Raw genomic sequence first — 23,183 nt, forward strand, 5'->3', positions numbered from 1 at the left:
CCACCAGAAGTGACAGGGCCACAAGTAGCACTGTGCCCATTGTGTTAACTCCCACAGTGGACTTCACAGCTGCCACACCTCATCTGCAGCGGTGGTGGACCGCACAGCTGCCACACCTCATCTGCAGCAGGGGTGGACTGCACAGCTGCCACACCTTATCTGCAGCAGGGGTGGACTGCACAGCTGTCACACCTCATCTGCAGCAGGGGTGGACTGCACAGCTGTCACACCTCATCTGCAGCAGATGTGGACTGCACAGCTGCCACACCTCATCTGCAGCAGGGGTGGACTACACAGCTGCCACACCTCATCTGCAGCAGGGGTGGACTGCACAGCTGTCACACCTCATCTGCAGCAGGGGTGGACTGCACAGCTGCCACACCTCATCTGCAATGGTGGTAGCCAGCTGCTGCTGAGCTTCGTCAGAAAAAGCAGGACCACACATGCCTGCCCTCTTTCTAACAGCTGGATGAAGACAGGAAAAGGAGCCCTTAGCCTCCACAGTAGTCACCAAACCTCTAAGACAGTGACTCTCAATCTTCCTAATGCTGTGACCCTTTAATACAGTTCCTCATGTTGTGGTGACTGACCCCCAACCATAAAATTATTCCATTGCTACTTCTTAACTGTAATGAATCATAATGTAAATATCTGATAGGCAACCCACAGGTTGAGAACCACTGCTCTAAGGCACAGACACTAGCTTGCAGTCAAGTTTGGAGTTCCTCTGTAGACCAAGGCAATGCACAGCTTTCTCTACATGGATGAGACACAGAAAAGGACTCCTTCAATGCACTCTCTGTAGCTCTACTGTTGGTAGCCAAAGAGGATTACAGAATAATTTGGAGGGCTTTTCCCTCCTTGTAGAAAGGAGCCCAAACTTTTTCAAGTAGTGTGTGTATATAGCTAAGCTACCTGGAAACAGCAAGAGAGCATTTCTGAATTCCAGTGATCTTGGCCTAAAAATGGCTTGGAAGGCCAAGGCCAAGGCCTCTAAAGAATGCTCACACCCCATGCCCCTCCCGTGTGCCTCACCTCTTTGCTCCTGCAGCTTCTTTCCTGTATAACTCTAGTTCAACTGCCCTTCCTTCAGTGAAGATTTCCACTTCTCACATCAACACATCACACGTGAAGTTACAGGCCATGTAACTTTGGCACATCCCAACTTTGATGCTTGCCTTCCCTCCTTACATTCCTGCCTCTGAAAAGCTTAGGTACATCAGCCTGTACAGGGCCTTGCCCAGTCTAAGTACCTCCTTACAGCACCCCTAAAGTGTTTCCTGTTGAGTTATGCTCTGAACCATGATTCATATTTTGGATTTTAAACTGATAAGATCATAAAAATCTTGTCTTTCTATTAATTTTCCTTTCAGGACTTCTCATTTTGTGCAAGGCCAAAGTATTAACCCAGCTAGCATCAGCCCATTTCACAGGGAGCCTTACAGGATCCAGAAGCCCTCGGGGAGGGATGATGGCAGTTGGGTCTAGAGGGTTTTGGCGGGAAGGAACTATAGGAGCCCAAGCACAGGGTGTGTCGTGGTGGGGGGGCTGTGTCTTTACATCCTCATACCTTATACTGTAGCACAAAGACAAGACCAAAGCCCAAGATATATGGGCAGCGCAAGTTGGACTTGATGGGTTTTTTAAAAAAGGAGGGTATAAAGTTGGGTGGGTGGAAAGAGGGGTTAGATGTGGGAGGAGTTGGGGGAGACAGTGAACATAGTCAAAACTCACTATTTGCCATTCTCAAATATATAAGAATTACTTCTTTTAGATTTAACTCTAGTTTTATTCCTTTTATGGTTTCCCAAGATACTAAATCGATTCTACATCCCAAGTTTGTCCTAAAACTCCCAAGCACACTGCTAAAATAGAAAGGCATGTTCAGAAATCATACTGTATATACAAAATGTCAAGCTGCCCAGGCTGGAATATCTTCCTGTAATCAACAAATATCAAGAAGCTAGCTGTCAGTGATGGAAAGCCGGGTCTTTTACAATTTGCATTAGAAAGCATGAATACACAACATCATGACACCACAGCCACCTCCGCTGTGCCACGACTTCCTCTCTAACCTGACAGTTAAAGACAAATGGACATGAAATAAAAGGAGCCAAGTTACCTCTTGTATGGTAGGGACGTCAACAGCTGAATGGACCAGCCTCCGGTACATGGGATGTTTACTGTCCTTTCCTTTTTTATTAAGGTCTATAGCCTAAAAGGGTGTTAAATACATAAAAGGATATGTAAAGCATCAATTCCTAAAACTCAACATAGCTTATAATCTCACAAGATGTCCTTTATAATGAATGGAAAATGTGTACAGTTAATGTAATGTGGCATTCTTCAAGGTTTGACAGAACAGCTATTTGAGAAATTCCATTTCACTTTAAGTAACAATAACCAAAGCAAATGTTTATTTGATAAATTAATTTTTAAACTGTGTTTTAACTGAATGTCGTCAACAAAATGCTTATGTCTAACAAAACAAAACATAGAGTCCAGTCCAGTACAAAAACATTAGTTGTAGAAAATGAATAAAATAGCAACCAAATTTGGTAGTACAGGCCTATAATCCCAGCACTCAGGAGACTGAGGCAACAGGGTCACAAATTCAAGTCCATTTCTGGGCTACATATTGAGACCTTGTCTTGGAAACCAAGTTAGACCAAAGCCAAATATGCCCGCAGAAGTTGCTATGGTTCCCAGTGTGAGAACCACAATGCGAAGAGCCAGAGCAAAGCAAGCCTGGCAAGATGCCGGGAATCAGCAGCACTCACCCGCTCCTTCATGCGGGAGACAATGAACCTCAGGTAGGTGCCCATCTCCTGCTTGTTTGAATGCTTCTTCTTAATGCTCTGGGGAAGAAAGAAGAGGCCAAACAAGTCCATCATTTATGTGTCCATGGGTAAAAGGCAGGAAACTAAAAAGGACTAAATACTTTGTTAGATTAATTCCAACATCTGATAAAGTCTGTGGTATTTGCATAACATGAGTAAAATTTCTCTCAATAAGGAGGGAATTAAAAAATATGTTGTCCTTGACATAATGCTTAAGAAATGAAAATTTTATCTTTTCTTGGTATTTTAAAACTTCAAAGCATTTTCTGATAAAGAGAAATAATATATGTAACAGAGAATCTCTAAGTTTACTAAAGATCAGTGGTTGAAGTCTTTTAGAGAACACTGTAAATTGATACTACCAAACAGACAATTTCAATATATCATTTTTTTAAACATTAAAAAATAATCTGTTGATGAACTGTGCATAGTGAGTACATTAACATATATGTTTTTCATGCTATAGACATGTTTATCTCATATGCCAGATTAATGGAAGTAGAAATGACTGCTAATTAGAATTGATTTATCTCTCGAGAAAACTGGATTTCATATTTCATGTCCTTTCTAGACAGCTAAGATACTAGGACAAATGTCCCTTTGTCAGAACAAAGGCACATGCTAGGCCAAAGGCGGCACTGTTACATCATACTGCAGAGAGATGAATGGGTCTAGCTCTATTTTAATGGATGTCACAACTTTTCAGCCACTAGATTATGATTTTTCCACAGTTAATATCATTTCTACTAGAAAGCTTTACACACAGGAAGTTATTTACACACAGAAAGTCATTTTAATATGCTAAGCCTGGAGAGAAAAACAAATATTTTCAGATTCATTACATATGCATATTAAAATATCTAATAAAAAGTTGACAATTTACTATCTAGAAATAATCTCAGATAATTCTTTCATTTCTTGACCTAGGGCCTCATTATATAGATAAGATTGGCCTGGAATTTGCTATGTAGCTAGCCTGGCATTGGTACTCATCTGGCTGAGTGCTGGTATTATAGGCATGTGTCATACTTTGCTCAGACATTTACCACTTAAGACCTAGCTTTCCTCCTATTTACGTTTCTCACCTGGACTCTTTGGCAAAGAGAAGGCACACTCCATGTTTCCCCTCTCAGCCCGATGGACTATGCCATCATCTAACACAAACAGATGGTAAGTGGTTAGATACAGGGGTGAAGAGGGGAGACAAGTGCCTCTTTTCCCAGCATGCAGGAAAACAAGTCTACATCCTTTAAAAAGAAGGGAGCATGGAGACACGTGCTCCTAGCCAGGTGCCCTGTCTGGTCTGCTCTACACACCATGGACACATCATTAGCACTGCTGAACTCAAATGAGAAATGTCCATACAGTCATCTACAATAGCAGCAGATACCCGACAGAAGTCTCGAAATGCTGTTGGCCAGATTACAGTCTATAGGCAGGTAACTGATTTCAAGGAAATACACATTCAACCCTTCATACAGTACTAAAATACACTCACTGAATACTGAACCTAACCTTGCACAAACCAAACATCTGTCCTCTTTGCACCCTCCTTTGAGTTACTCAAGCCTGACTGGGCTGTGTGTGGCCACCTGGCTGGCAACAGCGGCCTCAGCTCTTTGAACTCCAAGCACCTATGTTCTAAACATAAACCAATGGTATGGTTCACTCTATTGCCTTGAACCTAAGCTCTTTTGATGCCAGTGCTGCACAAAATAAAGCAATACAATTTTTTCCTATGTGCAAAACTCAGATGGAACTGGAATATCACTACAGCTAAAACATCTCCACTAGATTCTTCTGTCTCTAAAACACTTTGTAACAACATGGAAATCATACTGAGGCTCGGGGAACTCCTTCTCCCACTTGCTCCCATCATCACCTAGCTTCAACAGAATCTGAGTTAAGTTCTTTCTGGCTTTATCTGTGTGGTCAGGGCTACTGATCTGCGCAGGCACACACAGCAACATTCCTGGGGAAAGAACGGGAGTGTGGCGCTTTCTTGGAATGAATACACAGTAGGACAGAGGGTGACAACTAGTTTTTACACTGTGAAAGTTTGTTTGCAGCCAGGTGGCTGGAGGATTTAAGTGTAATTACAAGTGCAGATCTAATAAGCCCAGGGAAGTAACTATTCCAGAAGAGTGTGACAGGAAATAGCTAAATAGCTTCCCCTCCTTAACTATGCCCAGCGGAAACTGGCCAAATGCTTTAAATACAACCTTCATATAACTCCAAGAAACTCTAAGAAGAACCTGCCTGAGTTGTTCTTGAGTTTAGACATTCTACTTTAGTTTATCACATGAAAACCAGCTAAAAGCCTTGAGAAATGATGCCAGTGTCCATTTCTATGAAGTCCTAGAACAAGTAAACTCTCCAGTGACAGACGATGGGAAGGGACAAGAGCCAGCTGTGATGAAACATGCCCCATGTGGTCCTCAGATGCCACACAGGGACCTGTGTATGCCCTTCTAACATAAATCTTTCCTTCAATGACAACTGCCAATGTCTATAAGCCACTCCCAGGATTCTGATGGAGCTGGATGAAGGACAAGACTTAAGTGGTCACAGTCTATATGCTGTCCTGTGTGACCTACTGCCTAGGGTCATTAAAAACAAAACAAAAACCAAAAACAGTAGGCACATACTGCGGCAGCAATTGAAATTTCACTTTTTGCTGCCCTACTGAGTAAGTGTGAAGTGGTGAGTCTTCAAAAGCTCCTTTGGAAGGTTACTTCACAGGCCACCTGAGTCTGTTTTTTTCAATCCTCACCCAGCTTAGGTCTGCTGCTCATAAAAGGAAGTGCCTCCTCTCACTGTGTACATCAAATCACTGTGGAGGTTGGTTATATTTTAAGCATTTGTGGCTTCATTTTAGCTACTGTGTCCTCAGCCATATGGGACTGACCCAAAGCCATATGGGATTTCATAGGCAAACCAGATCAGTTTGTGGAGTGTGTTGTTTTCACTGGAAACTCCAGCCCTCTTTTCTGCTGACGAACAGGGAACTAACTCTGTTCCAGATCCTAAAGCTGCTGTCCAGCCTTCTGCTGCACATACCCACTCCTGCTGGTCCCTGTTGGCTGCTAGCAACCACAGAGCTGTGTCTGGACCCAGAGAGTGATGGAATCTCCCACAACAGAGGGGCTTCTCAACAGAAGCAGAACCTCTCTCAGGGATGTATGAGAACAAAATGTGGGCTGCAAGATATTTTTATACCTGAGGGGCTTGTAGGTTTTCTCCCATTACCAGGTATAGTTCAGATTTACTATTTCATAAAAGAAACGCACAGAAGCTGTGTGTGGTGGCACATGCCTTTAATTCCAGGACTGGGGAGACAGAGGCAGAAGATTTTTGTGAGTTTGAGGAGAGCCTGGTCTACATAGGAAGTTTCAGAAGGGCAGCCAGGACTGTATAGAAAAACCTTGCCTCGCCGGGCGGTGGTGGCGCACGCCTTTAATCCCAGCACTCGGGAGGCAGAGCCAGGCGGATCTTTGTGAGTTCGAGGCCAGCCTGGGCTACCAAGTGAGTTCCAGGAAAGGCGCAAAGCTACACAGAGAAACCCTGTCTCGAAAAAAAAAAGAAAAAAAAAAAAAAAAAAGAAAAACCTTGCCTCAAAAAACAAAAGAAAAGAAAAATCCACAGAGCAAGACTTCTGGGGTAGCTTTAGGAAACAGACGGAGCTGCCCACTAAGGCACAGACACAGTGTGGCAGTGTGTGACCATTAGGCTATGCACAAATCTGAGTAGTCTGAGAAAAGCTACTCCAACCCGTGGAGGAACAGCTTTTAAAGTAAGCATGACTGTCAGAATCACTAAACAGACAGCTCCTGACCAGGTCCAAGTACTGCTGAGCCCAACACACAACAAACACAAAAACACACGCCCAAGTCAGAGTGCCACCTATCCCAACACACACACACACACACACACACACACACACACACACACACACACACACCCCTCAACTCCTTCACGGTTTTGAAGATTATGCTTGTTTTCACTGGCAGGCCTTAGCCTTCTTCAATTAAAATGAATTAAGAATCCATGGGCATGGCCTTCCCTGGTCAAGAGCCCAGTGCTGCCTATTTTATCAAACACAGCACTAACACAAAGAGCGATTTAAGGATAACTTAAGAGAGTTAGTTCTCTCCCTCCACCATGTTAGGTTCTAGAGATGGAACACAGGTCCCTAAGCTTGACAACTGAGCTCTCTTGCCAGCCTTCCTTTTCTGTTTTGTGCCAAGGCACACCCAACCACTTGTTCTGTTCTTAAGAAGGAAAGCATGCAGACAGTGAGACCTCTGCCCGTGTATTCCACATCCCTCCCACCCTATACCATGTATTTTACACTGTGGACAAGAGGAAATTATATACTTTCTGTTCCTCAACACTACAAAAACTAAAAAGTTTTGCTTCAGATCATACCCATCTATACAGGAGTCAGCCTAAGTGCTCCCTTCTCGGATCTTGAGCATTATAATAAGCTTCATGGGGCTCAGTGGTTTTATTTATTGCGAGTTTTTATCCTGGTAAGGACCTGGGTTTGATTCCAATGACCCACATGATGGCTCACAATCATCTGTAACTCCAGTTTCAGGATATCCAATGCTCTCTTCCGATCTCTGTGGGTTCCAGGTATGCATGTGGTGGGTGTACAGACATACATGCAGGCAAAACACCCATATGTACTAAATAAAAATAAATCTAAAAAGTTCAGTTAAGTGCTAACCAGCCTCTGAAAGAGAAGTCACAAGAATCTAATACACTACTGCCCAAAACATGTCACACAGGCATCAGTCATTTCCAAGCCTGTTCACTGTGAAACTGTTACATTTACCACAGAAATGCAATATAGTAATCATGCTACTTCTTTTCTTACAGGAGTGGGCTTAGGTAGCTTCTACAGTGATTAGATAACTATATGCAGGATTTTACAGTTTCCATCTTGGATTTAATTTGAACAGCTTCTTCATTTTTCAGAGTTCTCGTTGCTTTTTTGTATGGCTAAGCCCATACCAAGCAACAAAGTCACCTGATGACAGTACATGGTTCAGGCAGCATCATGTTAAAAGTAAATTTCTGCTTCTGTTTTAATTAAATTTATAGGGTGCTGGTGTCTTTAAAAACAAAAATGTGACCAATGTTCATTATTTTCAGTATTATGATTACTTACCATTAAAAAAATAACGTAAAAGTCAAACTGACAAGGCTTTTGAATCCCCAGTTGTGGGTTTATCCACCAATGCAATAAGCCAAATCGAGCCAAATTAAAAGTCCAGGTTTGATGAGCAAAGCATTTCCAGGTGATCTCAGGGGAAGGAGAAATCACACGGCTGCTCCCAAGGAGGGGCCTTAAATACCCTGTAGGCGAGGTCTTTGAGCAGCTCTGGAGGAAGAGCCACTACTTGGTGGGCTTTCTGAGGGCGGGGTCTGGAAAGGAGGAGTGGGGCCCAAGCAAAGTTCCCAGCTAAACACAAATCTCCATTCTACATTTGTTAATATGGAGCTTGAAAGCAAAGGTATTTACTTTAGGGTGAAGATATTAATAAATTGCTCTTATCCATAAAAGTGGACTAACCAAAGAACAAGAGTAGCTATTTCAAAGCAGATACATAAAAGAAATTTGCATATAAACCACTTTCATTTATCATTTGGTCTCATTTCATTGTGAACATTAATTGCATATCGCTCTACTTCAGGAATTAGAAAACACTATACTATCCACATCCCCAAAGCATGCAAGAAGTACAGATGCAACCATCAACTCTTTCCGTGAGACAGCTTCCAAGTGCTTCAACACTGTAGTCAGTGTGGCTTACCCACACCAGGTACTCTGAGCAGTCAGTGACTCCCTGATGCTCCCCCATGTAGACACTCTGTGGTTAGTTTGAATAGTAAACAAATTCTGTTCCTTTGATTTCCATCTACCTAATGGGCACACTGCAACCTGGGTGGGACAGAAAAAGCAGCGGGGGCTGGCTTGACATAGGACTTAAAAGTTCATTTTAAAAGGCTGGTGCCTGAGGAAGCCAGAGACCCTGGAGCTGGAGTTGCAAGTGGCTATGCTCTGCCTAGATGAGTGCTGGGAATTGAACCTGGATCCTCTGAAAGAACAGTCTATGCTCTGAAACACTGAGCCACGTCTCCAGCTCTTCACTAAGTTCGCTTCTCAAGTCTTTGTCCATTTGTTTGGTAAAACCTGTCCCTTCTGTGCACATTCAGAAGAAGCTTGGGAGACTTTGAAAGCCATTCCCACAGGCCCGAGGCCTTAAAAGGAGTTTTCTCAGACCTCAGTGGACTTTTTAGAGGTTAGGTCAAGGGTCAGGGTCACATGCTGCAAACCTAAGAGTGCTTTATAACCCAGGCCCAGGACATTATATGATGATGATATTCTCCAACGACCATCTTTTTTGTTTTCTTATCTGTATTTCCTATGCTGCCATAATTTACTACTGAGCTACATTCATTCACCATGCAATTCACACACAAACATAAATTTTTCAAAGAGAAAAATGCCACGTGGATATTTGAGAAGGGACGAATATTTTCCAGTTTTTAAAAAGACATACTGTAACAATTGTATCTTTTGTTGCTTAAGAGGATCCTTTCACTCAAAAGCAGTGTGTGATATATGTGGTGTGTGTATATAGTGTCTAGTGTCTGGTGTGTGATGTCTGGTGTAGTGTGTGGTGTCTGATATGCTTGGTGTGTTGTGGTGTCTGATATAGTGTGTGTGTGTGTGTGTGTGTGTGTTAATAGTAGTAGTAGTATGTATGTGTGTGTGTGTGTGTTAATAGTAGTAGTAGTAGTAGTAGTGTGTGTGTGTGGTAATAGTAGTAGTAGTATGTATATGTGTGTGTGTGTGGTAATAGTAGTAGTAGTATGTATATGTGTGTGTGTGGTAATAGTAGTAGTAGTATGTATATGTGTGTGTGTGTTAATAGTAGCAGTATGTGTGTGTGTGTGTGTGTGTGTGTGTGCGCGCGCGCGCGCATGAACACTACATGAGATGTAAAGTGATATAGAGTTTAGTCAGATGAGGTGATGAATAGTTATGTGGCACTGTTATTATCCCTTGTGGGCAAAATCACAGAGTGGTATTCCATCTGAGGCCCAGATACAAAGATGAGAGCAAGGAACTCACCATGACTTCTAATTTTTCCCTTCCTGAGACTCACTGACTATGCAAGCATGGTCACACTTGGTGTCCTAACTGCTGCCCATGGCACATTATAGTCACAGATGAAAACTGTATGGATTTAAACTGGCACTTACATGAATCTACAACTTATCCATGTCAAAAAAAAAAAAACAAAAAAAGAAAAAAAAAAAAAACAAGACAAAACAAAACAAACCGCACCCATAGAGGAGGGTGAACACAGTGAGGGGAGGAGGAAAAGACGGGGCCCACTCTGGAACCCGGTCTCTGTCATTCACTGGCAAGTACCAAGTGTCTGGGAAGGAGACATTTCACTCGCTTGATGGTTCTGCTCCCCTTGTTAATGTTCTGATACTTTATGAGGTACTAGAGAGCAAATGTCACACTCTCAGATATTAAAATCACTGCTCTCACAGGGAGGGCTTGCTACAGAATCTGTACACTGGGAAGAGAAGGTCTGTGCAGACCATTCCTTTAGAATTCTTAAAGTAATAGCAGAATCTGACGAGGAGACAAAGGCTAGAGCACTCTGACGAAGGTGACATTTTACACTGGAAGATGCTTCTCTTGGGACTGTACAGGGTTCAGAATATAACTTTTGAAAAAAAAAAAAAACAGTCTGCTGTGGTTGCCAGAGCTACATGTTGCTGGAGCTCACACTGAATAGCACCAGAGACCACTACCACCACTACCACCACTACCACCACCACCACCACCACCACCACCACCACCACCACCACCACGGAATGCCAGGGAACACTATGCCAAAAGGCAGTGTGGTGCCACCCTAGCAGGTGGTTGTGTAGTTTTAATTACAGACGACCTTGCTTGTATGTTAAAACAATGCTCAAAAGTTCTTTATTAGGATCTCTAACTATCCTATATTTTCCCCAAACTTTAAGAGGAAAAAGTAGACTGGAAAGTTGATTCTGATTGTAACCATAGTTCCTGATTTTAGTCTGATGATTCCCAATTCTCTTAGTCCAAGAATAATGTTCACAGGTATCATTCCAACAGTCCTGTGATTTTTTTTTCTCCCCCAAAGCTTACAGGCTAACAAGAATGTAGTGCACGCACAGACACAGACACACACGCCTACCACAAACCCTGACACCAAGAGGTACATGACTTTGCAATCTGGAAATGACATACCCACGTGAAGTGAACTGAAAATGAGACACCTGACGAAGTCCAAAGGGTCAATGAAAACAGCTGCTGTGCGCTGTGATGTGAGTGAGCGCTCTTTGAAGGGCACATGGTCATCTTAGTAAATAATATAAATGTCTATACTTATATTGAAGAATTGTAGTCAGTGAACTCATCTTAAAAAATGAGAACTGACCAGAAAGAATCAAGCATATACACACAATACAATACACACACATGCTTTTCGAAAAGTACCATGAACTATGTTGTGTTTTAAAGGTACTTCCTTTATGTAAATAAAATCTTCAAAGGAGTTTTCAAAACAGGATTTTTTTTTTAAGTTTTGCTTAGTAAATTCATGATCATTTTGTGAAAATAAAATGTAAATCAGCTTCATGAAGAAATAAATAGTGAACACAGTCTTCAGAAGCTGAAACTGGGTATGATTTCAAACACAGCAATGTGAAGGTCATCTTTGACAAGCTGTCAGTGGAGAAAGACGGGCGGCACATGAATACACATTTAAAAGAATTGGTCAGGTGAGGGACCTGTGGCTTTTCTCTACTGTAAGGTGTACAAATAGGATGTCTAGGACACAGCTGATTGGAGACAAGCTGACTGTATCAATAGTGCATGTCACTCACACACAAACACATATGCACAACACAAGAAGCCTGAAGAATATTCACCTACAGAAAAGGAATTCTATGAATTTGCTTTTCTTATTTTACTTTAATTCTTTACAACACAGTTTTTAAAAATTATTTAAAATATTTTCTAAATTAGTAAGTTCACAGGAACGAGTATATAAGGGTGAGGATACTTTTCTCAAAGTAAAATCTACTTAGATATTCATGGGCTATTCTTTAAAAACAATTAGCTGTGTCTGCAAAGACACATCCATTGTTTGGAAAGCAGGCATCTAAAGGGGCATTCTTGGCCATGCAAGATTTCTAAAGTAATCTGAAAACTGGGAAATTACTTTGGCTGGGAAAGGTGCACATTGTCCTCTAACCTTCAGACCTGAGACACAGGTGACTAGTGTGACAGCACAGTTCACAGCGGGGAGAGAGCAGTGTTTCCAAACACCTGGGACCTACGGCAGACAAGTCTTCAGCTCCCTACCAGTTATCAGAGCAGGTTTGCTTTAAACTTCCATTTTTGTAAGGATGATTGACTTCTGTCTGCTATTTTTGCTTGACTGGAAATAAGGTTCTTTTCTACAAAATTCTTTGTCTGTATACGTAACTATCCTACTTAACTGTCCAACATTCCACAGAGGGAAAGAGACTGGGAAGTTTATTCTAATCGGAACCACAGTTCTAGAGTTTTCGTCTGTGAACCCCACACTCTCTTAGTCCAGGAATATTTCAATAGGGATACTCATTTGTTAAATATTAAAGAAGGCTTTTATTGAAATTTTGTTTTAAAAACTAAATTTCACCCGATACACATTTAAAATTCCATTACAACTTTCAGGTTATTGTTACTTTTCATACTAGAAAAAGAATCATTAGCAATTACCTTTTCTTGAACATAACTATTAAATCAACAGAACAGACCTAACTTAACAAATGATGGTTTCTTTGGAGGCTTCAGAGATGAAGGTAAAATTCCCTACACTCAGCCTCAAACACAGGCTTTCTGAGTCTTACTGGAGGCTAGTTCATATACTATACTATACATAGACAGTTTAGTTTTTTTATGTGACTTACAGTATCATTTGCATAAGTACAATTATATCCTTGTATCATAAACACATCCAAACTGAACAAGGGAAACAAAAGAAAAAAATGGGATGAGGTGGCCATGCATTTGAGTCAATTGACAATGAAATATTAAAAAAACAAAAACAAAACAAACAACAACAAACCTAATCAGAACCCAGCAGAGCAACTGTGAATGAGAAACAGAAACAGAACCTCATGCATACTATTTTCTTTAAAGTATGATTCCTTTTCTATCTCTTATATAAATAATGTAAAACCCTGACTAGGTCACCCTGCCTCAAAACTCGCAGTCTTTTACTTCAGTTCCTGAAGGTGGGGTGGGTCTCCCGCTCCCTTGTTCCTGGCGTTCACTGGTGTGCTTTCCCTTTTCCCTCTCTCAGGGATGAGGTACACGGGATTGAATCCAGGCTCTCCCACATGCTAGGAGAACTGGTCAGGAATCGACTGCTGAGCTATAGATAGAAGTCATCTTTAGTTTTTTTACTTGCTTGCTTGTTTTTGCAGACAGGGCCTCTCTGATTTTTCTAGTTTGGCCCTGAACTTACTCTGTAGCTCAAGCAGTCCTGAGTAGCTGGGATTAGAGGCCTATGCCACCAGGCCCAGCTCTTCCTCTTGAGAGATCAAGTTTTTACTTCCTAGAATATAAGAGAGATGTATTTGTTTTTAAGAGGCATGATCCAAATCTGTGAAAACAGAACACAAGTGACACCAGTGTCTGCTCAGAATGGTGACCTGCATGTCTGTACTAACTCCATGTGGGCATCACGTGCTGATGAAGATCTAAAAGAAATCTACACCCTCAGCTTTGACACTGATGCAGCCAGATTTATTGATTGATACTGTCTCACTTTTCCTGATAATTCACCTGAAACAGGTCTCTAATGTTGTCCCAGTTGCCTTTTGTATACTTCTTAAGCTAAGTGGGCTCAGGTAATCAAGACCTCAGTTCCCAAGGGAGGACTGGATAGAGAGCCCATTAATTCAAGCCCTCACTTACAAAGTGACAACTAGGTGAGGTGGGCTCAAGTAATTCAAGGCCTCAGTTAGTAAGGAAACTCTGGGTGAAGTGGGCTCAGGTAATCAAAACCTCGGTTACTAAGGAAACACTGCACCAAGTGTGCTCAGGTAACCAAGGACTCGGTTACTGTGGAGGATGGGTCTGGACATTCACTGATCATGCCCAGATGAAATCTTTGATGTTAAAGAGGAGAAAATAACATAAATAAAATTTTGAGAAATTAAACATTCAAATTACTAAAGCATTATTTAAGACATACTCAGAATCTGAACTCACGGGTAACTGGGACAATGTCATGATTCCAGCTAAGTTGCTGAGTAATACAAATTATAAAACAATAGTGCGTGCAACCAAACAAGTTCGTACCATCACCATCAGTGCCTGTGAAATGCAGTATTTAGTCAGCACACATCGCTCATAATGCAGACGCACTACAATCTCACAGCATGCATATTCTTCAGTGAGAAAAGTGAGGGAAAATTATTGTGCAAATATGTATTTTACCAACCGCACAATGCATTTTACAAGTAATTGGAATTCAAATGTCCCATCCTTCCACCCTCCACATAAAATATAAGCAAAAAAAAAAAAAAAACTAAGTCATGATGACAGAAAAGTAACTTCCACAGCTCTAAGACAGGAAGCTCATCATGAATACTCCCAACACTCTGCCTTTTCCCATGTGTATTTTCAGTGGCATCAACTCTGCCACAAATTACAAGATCATTATTGAACAGAACTCCACGTGGCAAGTAGTTCGTATTTTAAAAAGCTATCCTTTAAAGCAGTCACATAATCTAGAAATAGGTGTACAGTATGGGAAGAAAAGATATTTTCATGTGACTAAAATTCTCTGAAATGTAAACCCTGAAACATGGGGTATGCTTTGTATGTGCATTTATGAGTGTTGTGTTCATTTGTCACAGTAATTTCAGCAGATAACCCCCACCCTCCAGGATTTATCATTCACCTGGCAAGACCACCTGGGGTATCTTGGTGACACTATATTCATAAATTTCAACCCTCTGACCAGCACATGAAAGCTCATAGGTACTCACCCTGCAAACTGGGCACTGCCAGTGACTACTGCTGTCTCTAAGCCTGAACTCATCAGACAAACACTTGGAATGATACACACGAAAACACAGGTCACATATCAACACCTCTCCAGGCAAATGGCATTCAAAACAATACCAGTCATGAGTTTCTGTTTCCCAGTCCTACAAAAAATACAAAATAATTTCGTATGATATTTTGTCAATATCTTCAATAACTAACAACAAAATTGAAACTAAAGTCCATCACAAGTTAGGCATTATAAACAATTTAAGACATTTAATGTGTTAAAACAAGAGAGAAAATATCTAGAAATTGACTTCTTTAAAACTTGGATTCTCTCCTATGTAGTATCAACACTCAGAAATACCTTAACGTGATCTGATAGCAAACAGCTCCAAAGTGAATTATGCCCAAAGCCAATCCCAGGTCTAATATTATCTTTCATTTAAAACTACAATATACGGAATGGTGTCTTTTATAAGCTAAGTGCCCCACACCAACTGGCAGCTTAATATTTCAAACAGACAAACCTGTGTTTTGTCCTGCTTTTTACAGATTATAAACTGAGTGCTGCCATACTGCGGGGGTGGTGGAGCTCACTGTGCTTGTCTCTCATCCACAGTATTTGATGCTTAACTGAAAATAACAACTAATCAAAATGCCCAAGTCCCGACAGGTTGCCAAATATTCAGGGTCTGTTGAATTTAGAAAAATAAATTAAAAATATGAAACTAAAGGTTTAGTCACACTATCTAAAAGAAACTGATTACCGTATGAAACAGAAGGAAGCAGGCTCGCTTCTTGCTGTGGCTAGTCCTAGCAATCCAACACCACAAAGGGTTGACGAGCATTCTTCAACAGGTCTGACTAGTGAGGTCTCTGAATAGCCAGGGCAGGCGGAGTAGAGACAGGAAGACTCAGACTTGCTTGACTCATTCTTTCTAAATGTTACTCTTTGCTTTTTCTAAAGTACACTTCAGAGTAAAGGTTAACTCTTGACCTTCTTTTGTAGATGTGGAAGTCAAAGGAACGAAGGGGAAACTTAACACCAAGGCTACTTCCGGTGGGGATCCTGACATTCCACATTTGGGTTTAGCTATCCATTATTTTTATGTATATCTACATTCTTTCCAAGGTTGAGTGGCTTCCTCATTTTCTCAGATGCTAATATTATCCCAGCAAATGGGGTTCAAGCTAGTATTCAATAAGCATTGATTACTTCAACCACATTAGAATGCCAACATCCACTCACAAAGAGCATAGTCAGTCACTAATGTTCACAGTGTATGTCCAACCCACATCCAGAGCCATGGTGAGGGCAGAGTAGTCAATTCTGTAGAAATCTAAACTTTCTGGGTTAATGTTTCATTAAGAAATTGATGGTCTTCACTGACCAGAACAATAATGTACACTCATCTGATGGAGCGATCCATTTGAACTGCAATCATGAAGTACTAATTTTACATAAAACTCAGAAAAAAGTATCTACACTACCAAGTTTGACTGAGGTACACCAAAGACATGTATGTGGTGCTTAGCTGAATTAAAATTAAAGTGAGAGTCACATTTCAGATAGACAGCTTATACACACATTGTATATTAGCTATTTCATTTTCATATTCAAAATTTTTAATATAAATAAGCTTCAGAATTCTAGTCTATTTTTTAATTAAAGAACTTGTTCTAAGCAGTTAGACAAATATTATTCTCATGGCTGTTTGGAAATATTTTAAAGGACATTAATGATTTATATATATTGACTAATAATAGAAATTGCCATCCTTCATGATTTAATTTCTTATTTTAATTCATCTTCACATGATGGGTCAAACAGTAGTTACTGGGATGGTTAAAAGGGCAGGAAGAACACAGTTCCAGCTTGTCCACATCAACGCCTTCCTCTTTCCACCACACACTTTTTACCTACTTATGAAATGGACACTGAGATGGATCTGTCCTTGTTGTGTGCTTAACTCTACACTTTGAAAAATAATTGCAGGAATGCAACCATAACTTAAGTGAAGCAAAGTACAGAAACTTTTTAAATTAATTTGCTTGATATTATTAACTTTTTTTAAAACTACTTTTGTATTTTCTTTTATAAGACAAGTTCTCACTAGCAGGCCTGGAACCCACAGTGTAGATCAGGCTGGCCTGAAACTCACTGTGTAAAACACGTTAGCCTGGAACCCATAGAGATCTGCCTCTCAAGTGCTCAAGTGCTGGAATTACAGGCGTGTGCCTCTGTACCTGGCTTGAGCATGTTTTTCATATGGATATCACTAACACTATCATCACACGGATTAAAGAAGACAATGCTTCTTGTTATTTTAATCATGGCAAGAGCTATTCATAACACACCAAACACGCAAACATCACTAATTCAGAACCTATTCAATTTTTTCTGAGGTATAAATGAGTCATGTGGACCATGCCCAAGCTGCCTCCAGTTTGTCTTTAGTGAACAGAAATTAAATAGTGAGGCTGACACACATCTGTCACTACGCCAATAAGCCAAGTTTACATTTGCACTGGATGTCACCAGAAGTCATCAGCTGCTCTAGATACGGCCTAGTTAGCAGCATGTGTAAAATGCTTTTTCAGAACAAGAATGCTTTAAAAAGCAAACCCACTAACACAAAGTTCAAAACTGGAAGCAGTGTCAAGACTTTACAATTTTCACAAACAAGTCTAGAAAGAGTTAACTGAGCTAACAAGCTAGAACTCCATTACAAAAAAAAAAAAAAAAAAAGCAGAATTAAAGTAAAATAACATAGTGCAAAATTAGTTCACCTTGTCTGGGGCTGCTGTCCTGGAGAAAGGCTGCATACTGTAGGCCTTTCAAAATAAAAACAAGATAATCTTGGTCTCTCTATCACAATTTTGCTCATATCAGATAATATACAGGGCTAAAGGGATTTCACACATGGTTTATTACTTGAAGTACAATTCATACTACTTGGCTGACAATATTAACAAAAGTCTATCAATGAGCTCATCATTAATGAAAAGATAGTAGCATGCAAACTTAAGAGTTGTCACTGACTGTAGAAGGAGGTTATGGATAGACAATGAGAAATCTCTCGGGAATTCATGTGCCATGAAATGTACAGTCACATCAGGAAAACATCTTACTAGCAAATAAAGTCTGTGCCACCCATACCTGTACACTACCAGGAATGCATGTCTGATTGGTCTGAAACTGGATTGATTACACTGGACTGTTTAAAAATCAGAATAATGAATGTGAGAGTGGTAAACTCAATCTCTCACCATAGCATGAAATCTATACAGGCTGCCCTCAGATCCTAGGAGCAAACACCAGCAGCAGCCTGATACACATTCAGTTAGCACACTGGAACCAGGTTGGTTCAAATCCTGGCCCTGACACTCATGGCCATATAGTCTTGGGCAGAATGCTTAGCTTCTCTATATGTCATTTTCTATCTGTAAAATGAACAGAATGAGAGTACCTGTTTCCTGTGGGTGGTAAGAATCAAATGAGTTCATATGTATACAGTGCACAGAGGAGTGTCTGGCACAGCCTGATCACTCAGGAGATGTCAGCCAGTGTTATTATCTATGTATTGCACAAAACAGGAACAAAGCCGCCACAAATGAATAACATGCTTCTAATCACATGAGTATATTTCTCTCCAAGCACTTCAGAACTCATTATCATATCTGATTTTCACAACATTTCTCTGAGCAAGGTAGAACAGAAAATATAATTAGCTCCGATTCAGGGATAAAAAGGAAGCTCAGAAAGATGTTTGGCCATGTACCAAGGGAGGTATTTGAAGAACTGTTGGAAAAAAGGTATTCCAAATTCTGATTAAGGCTCTTCAATAATCAAAAAGCAATTTTATCTTTTGAATTCCCTATGTCTTCATGAGCAGACACACATTACACTACTAAGCATGTGTATGACAGTGTGCTTTAATGCAGATACAATGTAAAGTGAGTCCTCTACCATTCTAGGTTTAATTTAATTCTGTTAACAAATTCAGCTAATCATTTACATGGGAGGATATGATGGTTACATATGTTTAGTGATTTTAAGTATAGAAAATAAGTTACAATACTGCTCAGTGAAACAGACTTCAGAAGGAGAAAAGGGCCAAACAGCAGGAACTCACACACACAGTCCACCAACACACGAGGAGAAGGATAGACCCACCCAAAATGCTGAGCAAACAGACTCTTTTTTTTTTTTAATGATAGGAAGCCTCCCCAAAGCAACAATGGCTGTACCAATCCCTACGCATTTGTTGCTTTGATGAGACTGAGATCTTGTGATTTTATTCTAAGAGAGTGCATAGTATGAATTATTTTCTCCCTTTTATTTTATTTTACAATACCATTCAGTTCTGCATATCAGCCACAGGGCAAATAGACTCTTAATGGAGTCACTTCTCAGTAAATCACGGCTTAAAATCACAGAATACTCTAGTGTAACTGGTTTCTAGTTAACTAACAATCGCCAGCATTTACTTACTAGTTAATAAATAAAGGACTGTTTATTTCTTTTTGTAACCAAGGTTGGGAATGAATATTCAAAGAAAAAAATATACAATATACATACATAAATGACATAAAGATAATAAAAACATTTCAATTTTTAAACACAAACAGCATCAACATACATTGAAATTTGTGTTTAGGGTATTTAAAACAACGAACGAGACAGGCAGTGGTGGCGCACGCCTTTAATCCAGTACTCAGGAAGCATAGACAGGTGGATCTCTGTGAGTTCGAGGCCAGCCTGGTCTATAGAGCTACTTCCATAGTTCCAGGACAGCCAAGACTACATAGAGAAACTCTGTGTCAAACCCCTCCTCCCCCACAAAAGAAAAAAGAAACAAAAGTCTAATGACAAATATAACTATAACAAAAAAGGGCAAAAATCTAAATTGTTTTTAAAATTAATTCTTAAATTTACATGCTTTATATTTGCAATGTACTGGAATGTCTAGTTAGGTTGAATTCAGCAGCCTCTCAACATGTTTCCTCAAGAATGAAGCCAGGGAAGCCCCCTCTTGCTGTGGCTTCAGGCTATAAGGTCTGTGAGGAACAAGGCCATCAATTCTAATCCAATGTTTTACCTAAAAGGCATGAACTTAGCTAAATTTCAAGATAAATATAAATCAACCCTTCTTACAAGCTGGCATTTGAGTTGGAAGTAACAGATGATGGCACTCCCTCAAAGTGTTCATCTTGCCCCACTGGGGGTGGGATTTCAGCCCATTCATTGCTAAGATAATATGCTCATCTCTTTAGGAAACCACAAAATACGTATTTCCATTAATTATGCTTTTAAAAATTATCAAAATCCTAAGACAATTAAGAAGTGAAAAATATAGAGAGAAAAATGTAGAATGCCCCCTTTCATTTAGAATGATGCTCTCAGGCCCGAGAGCAGCTTGAAGTCCTGATGTTAGGAATGATTCACTTGAAAGTGCAGCACTTAGTCTGGACTCACTGCAGGAAAACAAGAGAGCAGAGGATTCTGCATAAAACTACAATCTGTGGCTCTCAGCAGATACCTGATCCCTACACTGCCATGAACTATGAAAGAAATGAGGTCCTGAGTCCAAATCCAGCAGGTCCATAGACGGAGAAAGGAGTTTTACAAGCAACATCATTTTTATAAAAGATTTTTAAGCCACAGTCAACACTAGCAACCAATTCTTTACTGTCAGATCAAAATCACTTACAAATAAAAGTGTGGCCTTGTCCTGGGAACTGTCAATAAAGTTGGAACTCACCAACAGTTCATAATAATCACCTGGTTTCAAGATACATTTGTATATATTTTATCTGCAAATGATCCAAAACTCAAGGTTACCTGCTTCCTATGTTAAAATAAGTATTTTGGAAACACCTTCCTACCCTTGCTGAGTACTTTATAAACCAAAGGCTAATTTGTAAAACATTAACTTATTGATTACAAAGACAACTCGTAAATCCTAAACTTCAGTCCTCTAGCAAGTGGTAAAACTCTGCCCAAGAAATATAGTTCTCAAAATTTAAGAATAAAGGGGATGTAATATTGGAAACATGGTCTCCCATCATGTGTACTTTAGAGTAAGCAGATGATAAAGCATTCTATGAACATGAGCACATATGCATGCATGTATGGCATGTATACATTCAACATGTGTGTGCATGTATATGTATGCATTCATTAATTATTTTGCAATACTGGACCAGTCTTGCATAGAATGCCAAAAAAAAAAAAAAAAAGGCGCACTCTGCTAGCTTTAAAAACTCAAAAGAGAAAAGGTGTTGACATGACAAAATATTAAATGTTCAGACAGCAAAAGGCACTCCATGTCTTCTCACCAACAGAACTTCAAAAGCTAAGAAAACCATGTTTATAAGAACTACTCAGACCCTATCAGTTAATGTAATGTTATTACCAGTCTAGGAGTTTTCAGATGACCACAAAAATTCCTGTGTGTTTTTCAAGTACCGTGGATATGTCATTTACAAAACAGATTGATGTGTATACTTATTGATGGACTACTGTGTAAGCAGACCATTTAGAAATAGGAGTAGTCTTGTTGTGAATGGTTGCTGTTTTATTCCACCATCTCATATACACTGTAGGAATCAACATGAAGATACTTAGACACTAATCATTTTCAACATAGTTTTGCCAACAGAATTGGGCTTACACAGGGAGCTGCAAATTGTGTATGAGATCACAAATGAAAAACAGTTGAGAATATGCTAGAAGGAGGAATTTCAGTAACACAGGGCCTCTGCCTTTGTATTATAATATACTGGCTTCCTCAAAGACAGATATAGTTTCATATAGTACAGGGAGCTTTTAGGACATGATTGCTGTACTTAATAAAAATCATGGTCCAGAGATGCATGTTTTTTGATTGGTTCAAGTTCTAAAATTGACCATTAGAGAAAAAGAGGTAGTAGGAGTATATTAACAATGTAATACCAACAAACTGACTTTTAAGCTCCTTTTACCATAGCTGTGTGGGAGAAAGGAAAACTATACTAATTGGCTTCTCTTTATCCACACATTGATGGGAGTAAAGACAAGTATTGTCCAACTTCTGCTACTTAAAGTAACGCAGGAGACAAAGCCTGTAAGCCTCAAGAATTAATCCTGTTTACCCACTTCCAATACTACAGCTTCTCTCTTCAGAGGAATAAGAAGAAGAGCATCAGCACCTATTCTTCAATAACAGAACCCCCTTACTAAAGCCTATCGTAACCTGAACAATGTGTTCAACATACATACTGCACTCTAAAACTCAAGGTTGTAAGGCACCAAAGCAACTGAAACCACAAAGTGGTGAGACTATAAAGCCCCAAATGCCCTGGCCCACAGAACTTCATGTAAATTAGAAAAGGTGACCCTTCCTTCCATCAAACATTCTTGAGGTATACTTTTTATTCAGGAGAGAACTTTTAAATAACATACATAGTGTCTGTGGTGTGGAGGGCATTTAATAACCTGTCAGTTCACAGCTTAGACCTGCCTCCTGCACAGATGACAGAGTTAATTAAAAAATACACAAAGCCTGGGCAGTGCAGAATCTCCTACTGTGATATAGGTGACACAGTTAATCACATGAGCTTGTGGGGTATCATAGGGCATGAGGACACTCACTGCCTAGTCAGGGGGTGTTATCAGCCCAGGTAGTAAGATACTCATTTCGTCAGCCAGCTTCATTGTTTTATACCTTCAACAAGAGCTACCTTTTCAAGGGCAAGCTTTTCACAGTATTTAAATTGGAGAATACTGGTTACATAGTAAATAGTATAAAAAAACTGCTTATAGCTAGTTAAAAAAAAACTGATGCTTTTACTATACTGTCTACAGACACTTATTTTAATCATTTTAAACATTTAATTTTTAAGTAATAACTACATCTTTCTAGGGTAAGTGTGATGCCTTGATACATACATACATACATTCACACACACACACACACACACACACACACACACACACACACACACACAGTGGAATGACCACATCAGGCTAATTAACATATCCATTTAAAGTCCATTTCTTAGCTGTTTTGAAATATACACCATATAATTATTAACTTTATTACCTTTCTGCACAAGAGGTCATTACTAAGTATACTTATTTACTGGTCAAAACACTTGCTTTGAATATATTTGTGTATATATTCACTGCTGAATGAACATATTTTCATTTAATCCTTGTGATGGTTTGAATGAGAATGGCC

At 39.9% G+C, this 23,183-nt stretch overlaps 1 protein-coding gene across 25 annotated transcripts in view; it reads right to left on the bottom strand.

Annotated features, from left to right (window-relative positions):
• Zmynd11 (zinc finger MYND-type containing 11) overlaps nt 1–23,183 on the bottom strand; it is a 90,401-nt gene that overhangs the window by 12,333 nt on the left and 54,885 nt on the right. For 10 of the 25 annotated variants that reach the window (XM_076572901.1, XM_042278196.2, XM_076572899.1 and 7 more), the window contains 4 exons: nt 17,749–17,793; nt 14,955–15,116; nt 2,781–2,858; nt 2,123–2,215 (listed from right to left, as the gene is read on the bottom strand). In XM_076572901.1, the coding sequence (XP_076429016.1) occupies nt 2,123–2,215; nt 2,781–2,858; nt 14,955–15,116; nt 17,749–17,793 (378 nt within the window). The remainder of the gene's footprint in view (nt 1–2,122; nt 2,216–2,780; nt 2,859–14,954; nt 15,117–17,748; nt 17,794–23,183) is intronic. The other 15 variants (XM_076572897.1, XM_042278202.2, XM_076572910.1 and 12 more) reach the window with 2 other exon arrangements.

This window comes from Peromyscus maniculatus, chromosome 5 (assembly GCF_049852395.1).
Source record: "Peromyscus maniculatus bairdii isolate BWxNUB_F1_BW_parent chromosome 5, HU_Pman_BW_mat_3.1, whole genome shotgun sequence".
Classification (NCBI taxonomy): Eukaryota; Metazoa; Chordata; class Mammalia; order Rodentia; family Cricetidae; genus Peromyscus; species Peromyscus maniculatus.